Here is a 13,646-nt window from a genome sequence, read left to right on the forward strand (position 1 = left end):
GCTCCTCCCTCGGCCAACGCAGAAGCGAGAGGGTCTGAGAGCACCCGTGCAAGGCAGGGAGCACCCTAGGAGTGAGGAACCTTCCTCGGGCTGCAGCGCCCGCTGATCCCTGCGGTGAACAACTGAGAGGAGGCAAATGAGAAGGGCTGAGAGCAGAGAAACAGAGCCCACGCAGGGCGAGGAGCTAATTGCCCACGGCAGAGTTCAGCCTGCCACCCTGGGGCAGTGCCCTGGGCCACTCCAGGAGCGCCATATTGCCCTTTTCCTGCCTGTGATTAAGAAAGCATAGGACTGAGCTGCGTGTCGAGCATTTAGAGGAGGTCACAGCAAAGAAAGCGATCCCAGATATCTTCCTGGCCTGATCTTATTCTCAGACGTGAGAAAGCAGCAAGGCTGCACGCCACAGAGGCTGGGAACACGGCTGACGTTAGGGCATTTGGGCCCCAACACCAACTAGGTGCACCCATCGGTGTCCTAGCTCAGCCTCCCAGGCAGTCTCCCCACCGTAAATGCAAACGGATGGCGACTCCAAGCCAGGCTTGCTGCAGCGGAGGAGCCACCCAGCCGCGCCGCTGGGCTGCACCCGTCCAGCAGCACCTGCCCTTAGCACACCCTGCCACAGCAGGCTCAAAGCCACGCTAAAGCCGTCCTATGGCTTTTGCTGTGCCTGAAGCAGAACCAGACGAGCTGACACCTGCCCACACTTCCCCTGGTAGCACCGATCTGGCAGGGCTCCGATCACGGCCCCCCCACCGTGCCAGGGAAGCATCGTCTGCCCGGGGAGGATGGGGAAGGGGAGCCAACAGGGCTGGGGGGGTTGAACAACGGCAATTGGATTCATCAAGCTGACACAAAGCAGAAAAACAGTGAAAAGAAGAAAATAAAGGTCGAGCACATTTGCGTTTAAATAAGAAACCAAAATATTTTTATGAGTCATTCATTCTTCTTCTATAACTAGGCATGTTTGCATGCAAATAATGGAGGGACATAAACGGTTATAAACCAAGTCTCTTACCATATGAACTCGGTAGAGAATGCTAATTCCCAAAGTCATGAACGGCTTAGAGAAATCAATCACCTTCTCCCGCTCCGCCGTAATCGTCAGCCCGGCCACGGCCAAATCAGCTTTCTGGAGAGAAAGGAGAGCAGAGAAGATCAGGACCCTGAGCCCGGGAAAGGCACGGGGCAGCGAAAGCGGCAGAGCCATGTCTGGGGCCATGCAAGACACCCGCTCCTGGAGGATGGAAGTCCCATTTTCTGGAACAGGCGCATTTGCTGCAGGGCAAAACCCCGGGTCTGTGGGAACCGCAGGAGTTTTGCTGGCAATGTCCGTGAGTCCAGACTGTGCTCCTGCACTCCTCTTCCCCGGCTGGGTTTCACATAAGTCCCACTCAAACACGCTCCAAACTTCAACCCACTTTGTGCTCCAGGCCATTGCTCCGCGTTTTTCTTTTCTTCATCCGTGTGTTTTTATCTCTATACTTACAAGTTGGAAAAGCACAAAGCTCCCAGTGAGGAGCCTCCTGTGCCAGGAGCTGTACTAGCCCCCACCCCAAGTGCTCACAGCCTAATGGCCATTTCTATTCACTGTCTGCTTTAAGACCCAGCAAAACAGGAGCCATCAAGACAATAAATGTTGTACTAATCCAAGGAAGGTACAACCTGCCCCCTTCCAAAGCCCCTGTTGAGCACAGCTGTCCCCTTACTTACTTGCAAGTGCCATAAGTAGCAAAGCATGACAATGCAGCATCACTACCCCCATACCCCGAGTCATGAAGTTAACAAGCCTGCCAACCCCAGACTTCCAAAACTGCAGATCGGTCTCCAAAAAATTCAGAGGATTGGCATAAAAATTTCCAGATTGACTTGCAAAGCAAATGAGATTAGGGGAAAAAATTAAAAAGCATTTCTTTCAGTGTTAATACGCTTGTAATACAGATAAGGGATTTGAATTTTAAATATTATTTTTATTCCTATAGCTCTTTTAATGTCTGTAATTGCTTTCTGTAAAAATGAAACCTTCTCCATTCCCTTATACATTTGTTTGCCTGCTTTGCAGGATGATGATTAGGCAAGTGGAAAAAGAGAAGGGGGGGGAGTGTAGAAAAGCTATTTGCGCTTGTTGTCCCTGAGTTTCACAAGGTCTGTGCAGAAGCCAAGGCACCATCAGGCCCCAAGACCCAGTAAAACACACAGCTTATCTCCCTCGATCCATGCGCTAGTTGTAAATGCACCGCACAAGGCAAATTTGTGAGTGCATCACTCTCACCATGCTCTCTGACCCTGCTGCTCTTGCATCACTTTCCTTAAGAGAAAGGGGACTAATCACCTCCTGGCAGAGCTCTGCCGGGGGTCTTTCCCCCCCTCCGGCTCCAACAGACTTGCCCACCTACGGGAGGAAGGGCTGGCGAAAGGTCGGAGTTGCAAGAGGGAAGAGCAGCGGTGCTGGAGCCGGCAGGAAGAAGGAAAGGGAAAAGAAAGGCAAGGTGATCTGCAAGCCTGCCCAGTAAGGGGGGTCACGGGGAAGGTGATATTTCACAGTCCGTGCAGGACTGCTTTACTGGAGAAGCCCCGTGCCAGACTTCGGCAATTGTTTCCAAGCAGCTATTATGGATTCCTAGGAGGTTCAGGCTGCAATGAATTATGAGCTAGGGAGAATTTCTGCCTAGCCAGACATTTACCCACAGGGTTTTTAAAAGGCACCAATGATTGCAATGTGGTGTGCGAGCAGTTGAGCCCTATGTAAACATCAGCAGATTACTAAGATGGGATCAGTTCATCTGTGGAACATGGCATGTGAGGAATTTTATCCACCAGAAAAGCCTAAAGCTTCCTTGCCTATACTTACATACCTCTCTTGTCTACACTTAAAAGGGCTTGCAGGTACTGTTGTCCCAGGAAGAGCTCTCCCAGCAAAGCCCCTCGTGAAGATACGGCTTATTCTAACACCAGATTTCTTCTCCCAGTTCTCCAAACTGAATACAATTCTACCAGCAAAGTCATAGACTAAATAGATGGTAAATGTGCCGCATCAAAGGCGCTTTGTGCAAAAGCTCTAAGGACGTTTCCTTTCCCATCCAGGGGCCAATATAAAGGCGCTGCTGAAAGGAGCGATGCAGCCCCCAGGCTTACCCAGCTAAGTCACCATCCCTCGCCTGCCCCCACCTTCTCAGGGGTGGGACGTGGGTGCCGTCAGGGAACTCTGTGCACTCTGGTTATTCCCCCAACTATCGTCCTTTGGGATCCTTCCAGATCATGTAGGCAGCAACATCTTGAAAGCTGCTCTTCCCTACGCAAAATATAACGTGAACCCATCCCCCTGCCTTTGCCTACGGAGCAGAAACCCAGTGCAGCAGCGCTGCTTTCCCCGGGAACACAAGTTTTGTGCCCAGGTCCCTTCTCTCGTCTCCAGAGGGTCCTACCGTTCCGTTGGAGTTGATTTCCTTCTGCTCATTCCCTGTCTGGTCAACTTTTGTCCTTTCAGGACTTTTGGCAGCATCCGAGCTACAGCAGCTCGCAGCCTGCACGCGCACATCTGCCTCCTCCTCTGCCAGAGCTCCCTGCAGCAGAGACCCGGCTCCTCGTGGCTTTAGCTGGGGCTGTGCTCTGTCAAAGACAAGCTCACAAGTCCTGCAAGTTGAGAGCTGATCTCTGACAGCAATAAACTTTGATCTGGGAATGGCATGCAACGTATTCTCTGCCTGAAGATCATCCATTTCATGCTTTCGACTTTGCTTCCTGATGTTCACAAAACTTCTTGTGATTCACTGAGGTCAGTGTATCTTAGTTACAGAGGAGCTCTGCAAATCCGAGCGCTCTCCAGCCCTCCTCACCTGAGCACGGGTAGGAGCTGGCATTTTATAGGCTAAACAATGCAACGGGGGAAGAAATGGATTTTGCTTTGTGCTTCTGCGCTCTGCAACCGGGCTCTGGGGAAGGGGAAAACAGGAGGCAAAGGACGGGGGGAAGAGGGGGCAAACGCTGCTTGATTTTCATCCTTCCAGCACAGTTGCAGCTATAAATGTCAGCGTGAAATAGGCTTAGGAAAAGACCCAGAGCATTTTGGGAGTAGAGACAGACGCTTCTTTAACAAAACACTGCTTAAACAAGGCCAAACTCTTGCTAGGCGAGAGGAAGCCCAGGTGGGCTGGTGTCTGAGATAAAAGCATGAGCTGCCACCACCATACCTGGCATTAACCGTGGGATCTGCCTGCATTAGCAGACAGGCTCATGCTGCCACTGGAAAGGATGTTAAACACGGGGGCTGAGCTGGGCTCCTGAAGAGGAACAACAATTAAGCAGCCTTAAGAAGCAAATTGCAGGGACTGCCAGTCCGGAGGAGGCGGCCGCCTCCTCGCTGCGGATGCTGACAAGGCTCATCTCGGCGCTAATGGTGATGAATGGGGCCTGACGTCAGCCCTCAGCCCGGGCACAGAGGATCCTGCCAAAGCTTCCCGCGGCACTGGGGATGGGACGGGAGACCGGCCCCGCAGTGACTCACAGCCTCCTGCCAAGGTACTGAAACAACACACAGTGAGAAAGCCCAAGTGGTGTAAGGCTTTGGGCTGTCTCCGTGTCAAACACAGGGAAAACGAGCCTGAAGGACGGCTCTGGGAGCACAGGGCTGGGATTTCTTCCAGGAGCAGGAGTCTCTGACTTGAACAGCACCTTGGGTCCCCTGGGTGCATATGAGAGCACCCTTCTCACCAGCACTGCCCACAGAACACTGAGAGCGTGGCCGAGGCCAGGGAAAGCTATTTCTTACACTGCCCTCGTGCTCGGAGGGCCTTCTAGAAAGCTGAAATCAGTGCTCAGGACCCACCAACCTGCCCACTATTACCCCCATTGCAGACCTGTTGGCATCAGCACTGCTGCTGCTGCAGATGCTCGCCCTGCTGGAAACCCACCTGAATGCGGTACTGAGCACCCAGCTGGAGGTGATCCTGCTTTGCACAGGGGTTTGGATCTCAGAGGTCCCCCTCCGACCTCTGCTATTCTGTGCAACTCTGCAAAATAAGCAGCGGCCCCTGCACGGCAGTTTGGCTGCAGCCCGCTCACCCGGGCAGCGGCACCCAAACTGCCGTGGCAATGAGAGAGCAGTCTCTCTGCATCTGCAGAGCTGTCCCACGGCACAAAGGGAACGGCTCGGCCGCCGGATCAATGCACTGATTGCTTCTGCTCCGGCTGCCCAGCTGATCTGACAGGAGCTATTTCGGGTTGTGCAGCTCCTCCCTCTGGAGCGAGCCGCAGCCAGGTTGCGCGCTTGGATGCGTATTCTTGCGTTTGAAAGCAGGGCCAGATGAGGGTCACTCAAAACTGGTGTTTGGGGCTTTTTTTAAGGACGTGCATGAATTCTGTCATATGAAAAGTGACAGCTTGAAAGCCCCAGAGGCTGCAGTCCTCCATTGAAGCCACAGTCAGGGATGGGATGACCAGCAATCAGTGCAGATGTCAGCCTCGAGCTTTCCTTCACGCATGTTTCTTCACCTGGACTATCTATAGGGGTGGGAGGAAAAAGTCTGTGCCAGGTGTTCACCATGCCTGTGGCCAAAGCCAGTTAAGGTGAAGCACTGGGAAAGGGGACCCTAAGCCTGCAGGGAACCTAACCAGCTCGCACCATGCCCAGCCCTCTTGCGTGCGATTTTGGCAAAACCGGCAGCGTGATGCAAACCTCTCTGCCCATACCCTCGCTGTGTTTGCTCAACAACCCACGCTCCCTCGCTTCCCCACTCCCCCTCGCTCTCCACCCTCTCAAGCCCCCCCATGTCACACTTGCCAGCGCGATAGCGTGCAAACAGACTCCCCCCCCTCCCCTCACCCACGCACAGCTTTTCTCGCTGAACACCAACACCCACGGCCGAGCGGAGAGCAGGACTCTGCCAATTTTGAATTATCTTCTCCCTCCTTTCCTCTTCCTGCCATTCCCCATCTTTGGAGCAGTTGAAAGCCTCTCATTGTAAAGCACCAGCAAGGAAGCTGGAAAAAACATCAGCCCAAAGCTTTAAGGTCCTTTCAGTTCTTGGTGCTGCTCCTGAGGCCAGACCCTTCCACAAAATGGATAACTTCATCTCCCTCACTTTAAAAAGAGCGTTGACCACCACTGATCCCAGCCAGATTCAAACCACTGACACCGATGCCAAAGATCCAGCGTTATTCCACAGCATCTCACTCCCCAAATGATCCTGCACAGAAGGGAAGAGCAGGAGCTGGCTGTCCCCAATCCCCACTCCACGCACCTCCACGCTCCAGCAGCACCAGCCTCACCCAAACACGCTTGGCCCTGGAAACACTCATGGATCTGCTGTGTTACCATCACCAAACGTGGTCTGTTATTTAAACAATGCCAAAGGAAGCCTGGGCAGCTGATACACACAGCCAGTCTGCATGGAGCGTGCTCCTGCCAGGGCTGCTTCGTCCTTCCTGGCCCCTGCACCCTGCCGCAGGTGAGCGAGCCAGGTCCTCTGCGGAGAGGACCATCACCCAGCCAGCCAGACTACGGATCCCAGCTGCATCCGAAGGAAGTTGCTCTTCCCTCTGCAAAACTGCAGCGTCGGATTCCTGCCAACAAAGCTTCCTGGCAAAGGCAAACCACACCATCTCTCCCTAGCTCAGCTCTATTCTCTGGGGGCATTCCCGAGATGGGTAAATTCAGGAACTGCTGCTGAGGGATCTCTCAGACACAAGCCCATCTCCTCAGGGAGGAGCAAGGCAGCTGAGCACCAAGGGCTCGCTGTGAGCTGAGGTACAGGCACTGCGCACAGCCACTGTGGCACTACGCTACCAAGACAGCAAATACGGGCATGGCAGAACAAGGAGAAAGCTGTCATGTTGCCTTGAAAATACATTCGTTGGCTTGTATCAGACTTTAGCTCGAGGACATGAGAGAGAGAGAGAGAGAGAGAGAGAGAGAGAGAGAAAAGGAAGACCAGACAACCATCAGGGACTCTGAGCCAGAGACTGTACTGCAGCGGAAGGAGCAAGATGTAATTCTTCCAGCCCTATTGTCCCCTAAGGCTCTGACGCCAAAAAATAGGAGACAGGAAGATTTGCTGTTCCCCCTTGTTTACTTGTTAGGGATAACACGCATGTACGGTGTCAGCCGAACTGCTGGAGACTGCAGTTGTATGTGCCAGAACCGGGAAGGCTACGGGGGGGAAACGTGCCCCGGCCAGAGAGTGGCTTTACTCCCCTGCTCGCTCAAGGAATGAGCAGGGTGTTCAGCCTCCCTGCCCCGGATGCACAGAGGGACCAATTAGCTCAGCGTTTTCTGCATCTGTGACATCTTTCACTAAAGAATGGGCTCGAGTCCTTCCAAGTGATTTCTCCCAAGCCAAATCTCCGTCACAAAGTTTACAGGTTTCCTGATCTGACAACAAGTCAGACTGCTGACCTAGACACAGGAGCCTCTACAGCTCTTCCACTAATCCCCCAAGCCATCCCAGTCCCCTCTTCCTTAGCTCTTAATTAGTTTTGTGAGCAGGTCGATAAGATATGTACTGGTGAATTTGGGTCAACAACAAATTTATGTTTATATAGCATCCTTCTCAATCATATCATAGTACACAATTAGCTGTAATAGAATTTTCAGCACTTAAGAATAAATCAATAGCTGGTTAATTTGGAAGCAATAAAATGAAACACTTTTCCCATACAGCCTATAGTCGCTCTGAGGAGATTCAGTGCCACGTGGGGACTACAGAGACAAAAAAAAATACCGGAAAGGTATTGCACGGAGCTGGATAATTTCCTGATCTTCTGGTCCTGCACACTTAGTGCATGTGAGTCAAACCTCACTTCCTGACAGCCGATCAGGGTCAAGAAGGAATCACTTTCCTACAATAATGCAGCACTGCACAATGAGACAGGCACGGGGCTTTTATTTTGGATAGGATTTGGGAAGTTTTGACCCGTGTGACAGGTTTGTGTCCCAACTAATGCTCTCTGTGTGCTAAAGGCTGTATGGAGAACAGTGCCCAAGGAATAACTCCACTGAAAGAAAAACGCACGTGCCCAGCAGAGGATCTGCTGGCTCTTCTGCTTTGAGTGGTCCACAAGTGGGACAAGGGATGAACAAGTGGCTGGAACCAAGGACAAGCCACCTTGGGGGCTGACTGTCAAGGCAGGAGAGGAACCCCTTGGACTGGGAAATGACCTCAGAAAGCAATGTCCCCAGCAGCCCCGAATAAACACAACAACATGCGACGGGACGGATCTGCCCTGGCTGACCTGATCCAAAGTGCCAGTCCCTGGGCCTGATGAAAAAAAACTCGCTGAAACCATTATAAAGACTCTACGGGGACTAGAAAGAGCAAAGCAGAGAGTGCTTTTTCTCTTCTCCAATTTTTGATTCAGCCTCACACAGACTTTGCCAGCTCTGCCCTGCTGAAGCAGAAGCAAAAATCCTCCTAAATAAGGCTCAAGCTGCCGAAGAAACAAATGGTTTCTATGTGAAGATGAAGTTAAAAACACTTACTGCTGCAGAAAAACAACCCTCCAGAAGCTCCCATCTAATGGCGAGGCACTGCCATGGTTAGTAGGCCAAGAATTTGATGTCTGTTCCTTCCCTTTGTTTGCACAGATCACACGCTGCTCTCTGCGCCTTCCTTCTTGCCTCCCAAAAGAAACGCTGCAGAACTGTAATTGTGTGTGTGTGTGTGTGTATATATACACACAGAGAGAGATATGTATAAAAACTATGCCAATAGCCCAGAGCATTTGCAAACAACGGTACAGAAGGCTCTTTAAAAGAAGCAGACGGAGGTGGGATCTCAGCTGGCGTCGAGAGCTATCGCTCCGCCGGGGAAGGGTGACCCGGGAGACAGACTGCTAGTTCAGGAGGGATCTCCAGTCCGTACCATGCTCCGTCCCTGACCCTCAGCAAGTCTTCTAGCCCTAGAGTTGTCCCACCTGACTTCAGACACTCAGTTGAAGCTCCTAAGGTAGGACGAGTGTCAGCCCGGTCCCTTTTGCCATCCAGGGAAGAAGCAAATGGATGCTGGTGGGCATCTTCTAGAGATGCTCGCTTGTCTCCCACAGCTGGGAGGAAAGCTGTGGCAGGAGCCCCAGATCCCTGCCTAGAGCCGCAGGGGATGGATTCGGCCCTCGTTCCTCTGCTTTGCAGGAGGACACACCACGATGGGGTGGTTCGGGGGCTCCTCTCACACAGCAGCGTGGATTATCATAAATACACCTCACTGCGGATTTCCCACCAGCTGAGAAACTGTCGCTGGGTTCTCACAGGCGCTTCAGTAATAACAAGGCAGGGTAGAAATCGGTGAGTGAGGAAGTATTGGTTTAAATAACATCAATCTTAATGTTAGCTTTGGCTAAGCCTATTTTACTAAGGATCTCAGAGCATTCCATGAACTGTATTTTAAGCTTCAGGATCCCTGGGGAAGGACTACCTTTAGCTGCAGAGGAAAACAAAGAGCAGGGAGGGGGGTGCAGGATGACTGAGCACACACGTACACAGAAGTGTTGTCAAACCCAGCAAAAGCATTCAGCTTTCAGTCTAGCTGCTGTGCAGTAACACGGCAAACCAGAGCCATGCAAAAAATCTCAATCCACGCACTTCAAGCAAACAAAAAATGTTCCTCTCCAAAAACAATACTCAAAGTCAAGGAGCTGAAATGAATCTGCCAAAACTTTTCTGGGTAAAAATGTAATTCTTGCTTCCCTCCCAGTGTGTTTTTGTAAGTTTTTTTCAGCTTCTACCAACCCCTGCCAGAGCCCACATATTTTCCTGTTTCAAGTTTTCGTTAGTTTTTCCGCTGGAAAAAAAAATAACCCATTCTGTATCGAGCTCTTACACAGGGACCCCAGAGTCCAGGCCTCCCTTCCACCGAAGCGAGCACCCCTGAGAGCGCCCAGGGGCCCCGACTCCTGCTTTGATTACTTGGCACGCTGTGACATCGACACAACAAATACATCTGCCATTGGGAGAACACATTAAATGCAGAACTTCTGGTCAAAGTCTCACAAAATGGACTAAAAACCCCCATCCATCCTTAACATCCTGAAGCACTTCATAAAGCATAAAGGGCTTTTCTTTGCCAAGTCCCACTAGAGCACAGTTAAAAAGAGCAGCTAATTCACTTACCCGAGCAATCAGCTCCCCGACCATCCCTGTCCACGTGCCGTTTGCCTCAGGGACTCCATACACACCATCGCCAACGAGGTGGATCTTATAGTTGAAACGCAGGATCTCTGCCAGCTCCTTCAGCATGTCCACGCAGAAGCCCTCGTAGCGGTCGTTCCCTTCCAGCTCCTGATGGTTCCACTTCAGCATTAAGTAAGGGTTTTCCTGCATTGAAACTGGGCAGCTGTCATTCCCATCTTAGCCGAGGCATCCCACCAGCACGGCGCTGAGCGTGGGGCGGAGAGGGCAGCGGGCTCCCTGGCACCCAGGCCAACCTCCCACCCCAACAGATCCCTCTCAACCAAGGTATGAGAGATTTGGAAAGCTAGTTTGGGAACCCAGGTGGTGTAAAGCCAGCAGTGCTGTTTCTGCACTGGTATTCATTGGCCCCTGCTGTGTCAGGGATGTGCCGGAGGTGCAGCATGTTTATCCCAGTTTAGGATATGAAGCAGAGCTAAGGGATCGTGCTTCAGGGGCTCTTTCCAACTGGCATATGCTAGAGCAGCCCGGTGACTGCTCCGAGTTACGGTAGGACATAGAGATGCCAGCCTCTCTTGGCACATAGCCACTTCTCCAGTTTGTCCCCTTTTCAACAAACTTTGTGGGACATGAGGAAATAGTGCCCGGAGTTCTTCAGGATTTCGAGTGTCTTTAAGGAAGGAGCAGAGGCACTGGAAAAAATCATGGGACAGGCAGCACCTGGAAGGGGAATTTGTTGAATAAGGACAGTGGTGCCTGTAGATGTGAAGTCTTAATTCATAAAAAGTTGTACCCGTCTTGGCCAACTGCAGTAATATTATGGGTAGAAGGGATAACTGTCCCTTCCAACTTACCAGCTGTACGCAAAACAAGAGCATCATTCAGAGATAAATGTAAAATGGCAACTTATCCCCATCCCAGCCCTCTCCCCAGCTGCTTCTGAACTCATCAAATATCATTTCCATATGAAACATCAACTTGAGTTTAATTACACTGTCACGAATTGTCCTCAGTGCTGTAATTAGAGATTTGATCGTCTGTTCTTTATGAAATCAGTGTGCAATGCTGCATGCTGGGGGCCAAGGGGGGTAGGAAGAGGGAATAATATTGTAGCTAATTGACACCCCTAAGCATTGGGTTGGCAAAGAGCTAATAGGAACTGTAGGTGACCCCCTCACTTACCAGGATGGTGGTGACAATGAGCGTGGTGTTGAACAGACTGTCTGATATGTTAGAGGAGAAGATCCTGTTGTCCATGCTGAGTCCTTCAGAAACGTGCCAGTGGCCGATCTGGAGAGATAAACAGCACAATAAGGGAATTTACAGGGCAAAGTACTGTACGCACTCGCCATATGGCTCCGGTGACTGACGACCATCAAGCTGGCCCTGGAAGAGATGCTTATGAATGCTCCATTGCCTTTACAATGCACCCCTGCAACGGGCCGGCAGAGAGATTAACCTGCTGGTGCACGGCCCCGGCACACCTCCACCTGCATTACAACGCCAAAAACCTGTCCCTGCTCACGGTGGGCGCTGCTTTCCCACGCATCTCAGCAACGCCCCGCACCAGGACAAAGCCGTGCGGTGAGCAGCTCCCTGGGGCTCATGGCGACCAAGCAGCCTTCTGCGTTGTCCCCAAATGCCACTACGATGGGGCCATTTTACCCAGCAGTCCCCACGCAGCCAAACCTGCAAACTCGTCCCTCCCAGCATGGTGCAGCTGGTACCCTCTGCCATCCCTCACACTAAGGCACGGCAGCTCGGTCACGGCCGCAGGGTGAAGACTTGGTCGTCGCTCTCAACCTGGTGCATTTTGGCTGACGCTTTCACCTCCTTAGTTCTCCGGAGGCCAACTCCTAAAGGGGACAGGGCACAGAGGCGTTTCACGGGAGGCTGCCGGAAAGTCAGCGCTATAGCCGGGGCTTGGCTCGGCTGCACCACCCCGCAGTGAGACCCAAGCACCAGCAGCCACTGCAGGGTCAGCGCTACACCCAGGTTTGATGACACTGAGCTCTTCGCACGGGTGCCCGGTGTTACACACACAGCTTGGAAGAACTTCAGGAAGTGCCAAAGTCTCATGATTTCACAGCGAAAGCCCGGAAATGGGCAGACGAGATTCCTGCCTCACGCTGTCTCTGTAACTTTGAACAAAGGTTTCACCTGCCTGAAAGCGAGCAAAACCTCCCGCTGTCCTCCTGTGAGCGTCACTGTCATTAAAGGCTGATACAGGCACTGCGAGTTCCTTGGAGGAAAGCGCCGTTTCGCAGGGAGTATGACAGCATCGCAGATTCCGCTGCAATCCCGGAGCAGCAGTGCTGATGCGGGGCAGAGGCCTTCCAGCCTTGACCAGCAGCTCCACCTTGGCGGCAGGTGGTGAAACGAAGCCACGTTCTCAGCAGTGCTGCACCGTGACTCATCTCCTCTATCTGCTGTAACGGATGCCAACTACTATGATTAAGTACCTCCAAACCCTTTGATTCAGGCTCATCACACCCAACAGCTCCATGGACAGACTAATTCACCCATCCAAGCATCAGTGTCACTGCAGCAAACCTAATTCCCACTGCCAGTGGCGGGGACCAGTTCCCCAGTGCTTGGGAGGACATCGTGACTCAGCTGTGACGCAATGCAAGCAGCCGCTGCCTTCAGCCAGGGGGAGGAATATTCAACAAAACCTAATTTTAACTTCAAGAGCCTAATCTCCCTCCCTCAGAGCTCTGGGCAGGGAGATCAGCACCTCCAGCAGCTCATTCAGAGCATGCAAATTAGGCTCCCGCTCTCCTATGCTCCCTAAAAAGCCTCTGTTTTTTTCTCATGGATAGACCAGTGGCTGAGAGAGGCCAGCAACCTCCGAGACCCCTTTTCTCTCCTTTTTCTCCTGCAAAGCTTCTCTGCCCCCGTCAGGTCCCAGCCCTCTGCATGCTGAGCTGCCGGCCACAGCCGAAGTCCTCTGACACCACTGAAGTGAGCTGCTGCGGCCCTAAGAGGTAGTGGGTGACCCCGACGCGCACGGGTGTCTTCGTGGCTCCTTGTAGCCAGAGCAAATCCGTTCCCGGTTCCCTTGTGCTGACACAAGCCGTCTCAGGCGCTGTCGGTCTAAGGCAGGTTATCCTTTCGCTGTGCCACGGTTGTCAGGGTGGTAGGAACAAATCGATTTCTCTTCCGTCAAAGAGTAATCTTATTATGTTCAAAGAGGTGGGTGGAAGGCGATGCAGAGCTACGGGCCAGGCGGGTGCACCGCCACAGAAATGAATGGGAGGCACGCTGATTTACACCGCCCCAGGATGGACTCCATGCACTCAGTTGCTTTTCTTGGCAGTGCTTTGCCTCTGGCATGACTGATGGCTCGAGGACTTCAGAGTCACTTCCCAGCTCGTGCATCTGAGCCAAACGCAAGCTGAAACTGCAGCCATGCTGCTACGCTGTCAGCAGACTGAATCGCTCTGGACGTTGAGGAAAGGGCCAAGCCCTTTCTCCTCGTGGCTGTCGGTGTAAATCTGGCCATTAGAAAACTGGCCATCTGCGAGGA

General features: G+C 52.3%; 1 protein-coding gene across 5 annotated transcripts in view; it reads right to left on the reverse strand.

Moving 5' to 3' along the window:
* The window catches only part of GRIK4 (glutamate ionotropic receptor kainate type subunit 4), a 207,195-nt gene that overhangs the window by 17,627 nt on the left and 175,922 nt on the right, over positions 1-13,646 (reverse strand). For all 5 annotated transcript variants that reach the window (XR_008574079.1, XM_054803100.1, XM_054803101.1 and 2 more), the window contains 3 exons: positions 11,300-11,407; positions 10,100-10,303; positions 1,016-1,129 (listed from right to left, as the gene is read on the reverse strand). Coding sequence is in view for 4 of the 5 variants with exons in the window: in XM_054803100.1 (XP_054659075.1) it covers positions 1,016-1,129; positions 10,100-10,303; positions 11,300-11,407 (426 nt within the window). In the remaining variant the exon portion in view is untranslated. The remainder of the gene's footprint in view (positions 1-1,015; positions 1,130-10,099; positions 10,304-11,299; positions 11,408-13,646) is intronic.

This window comes from Grus americana, chromosome 24 (assembly GCF_028858705.1).
Source record: "Grus americana isolate bGruAme1 chromosome 24, bGruAme1.mat, whole genome shotgun sequence".
NCBI classification, from domain to species: Eukaryota; Metazoa; Chordata; class Aves; order Gruiformes; family Gruidae; genus Grus; species Grus americana.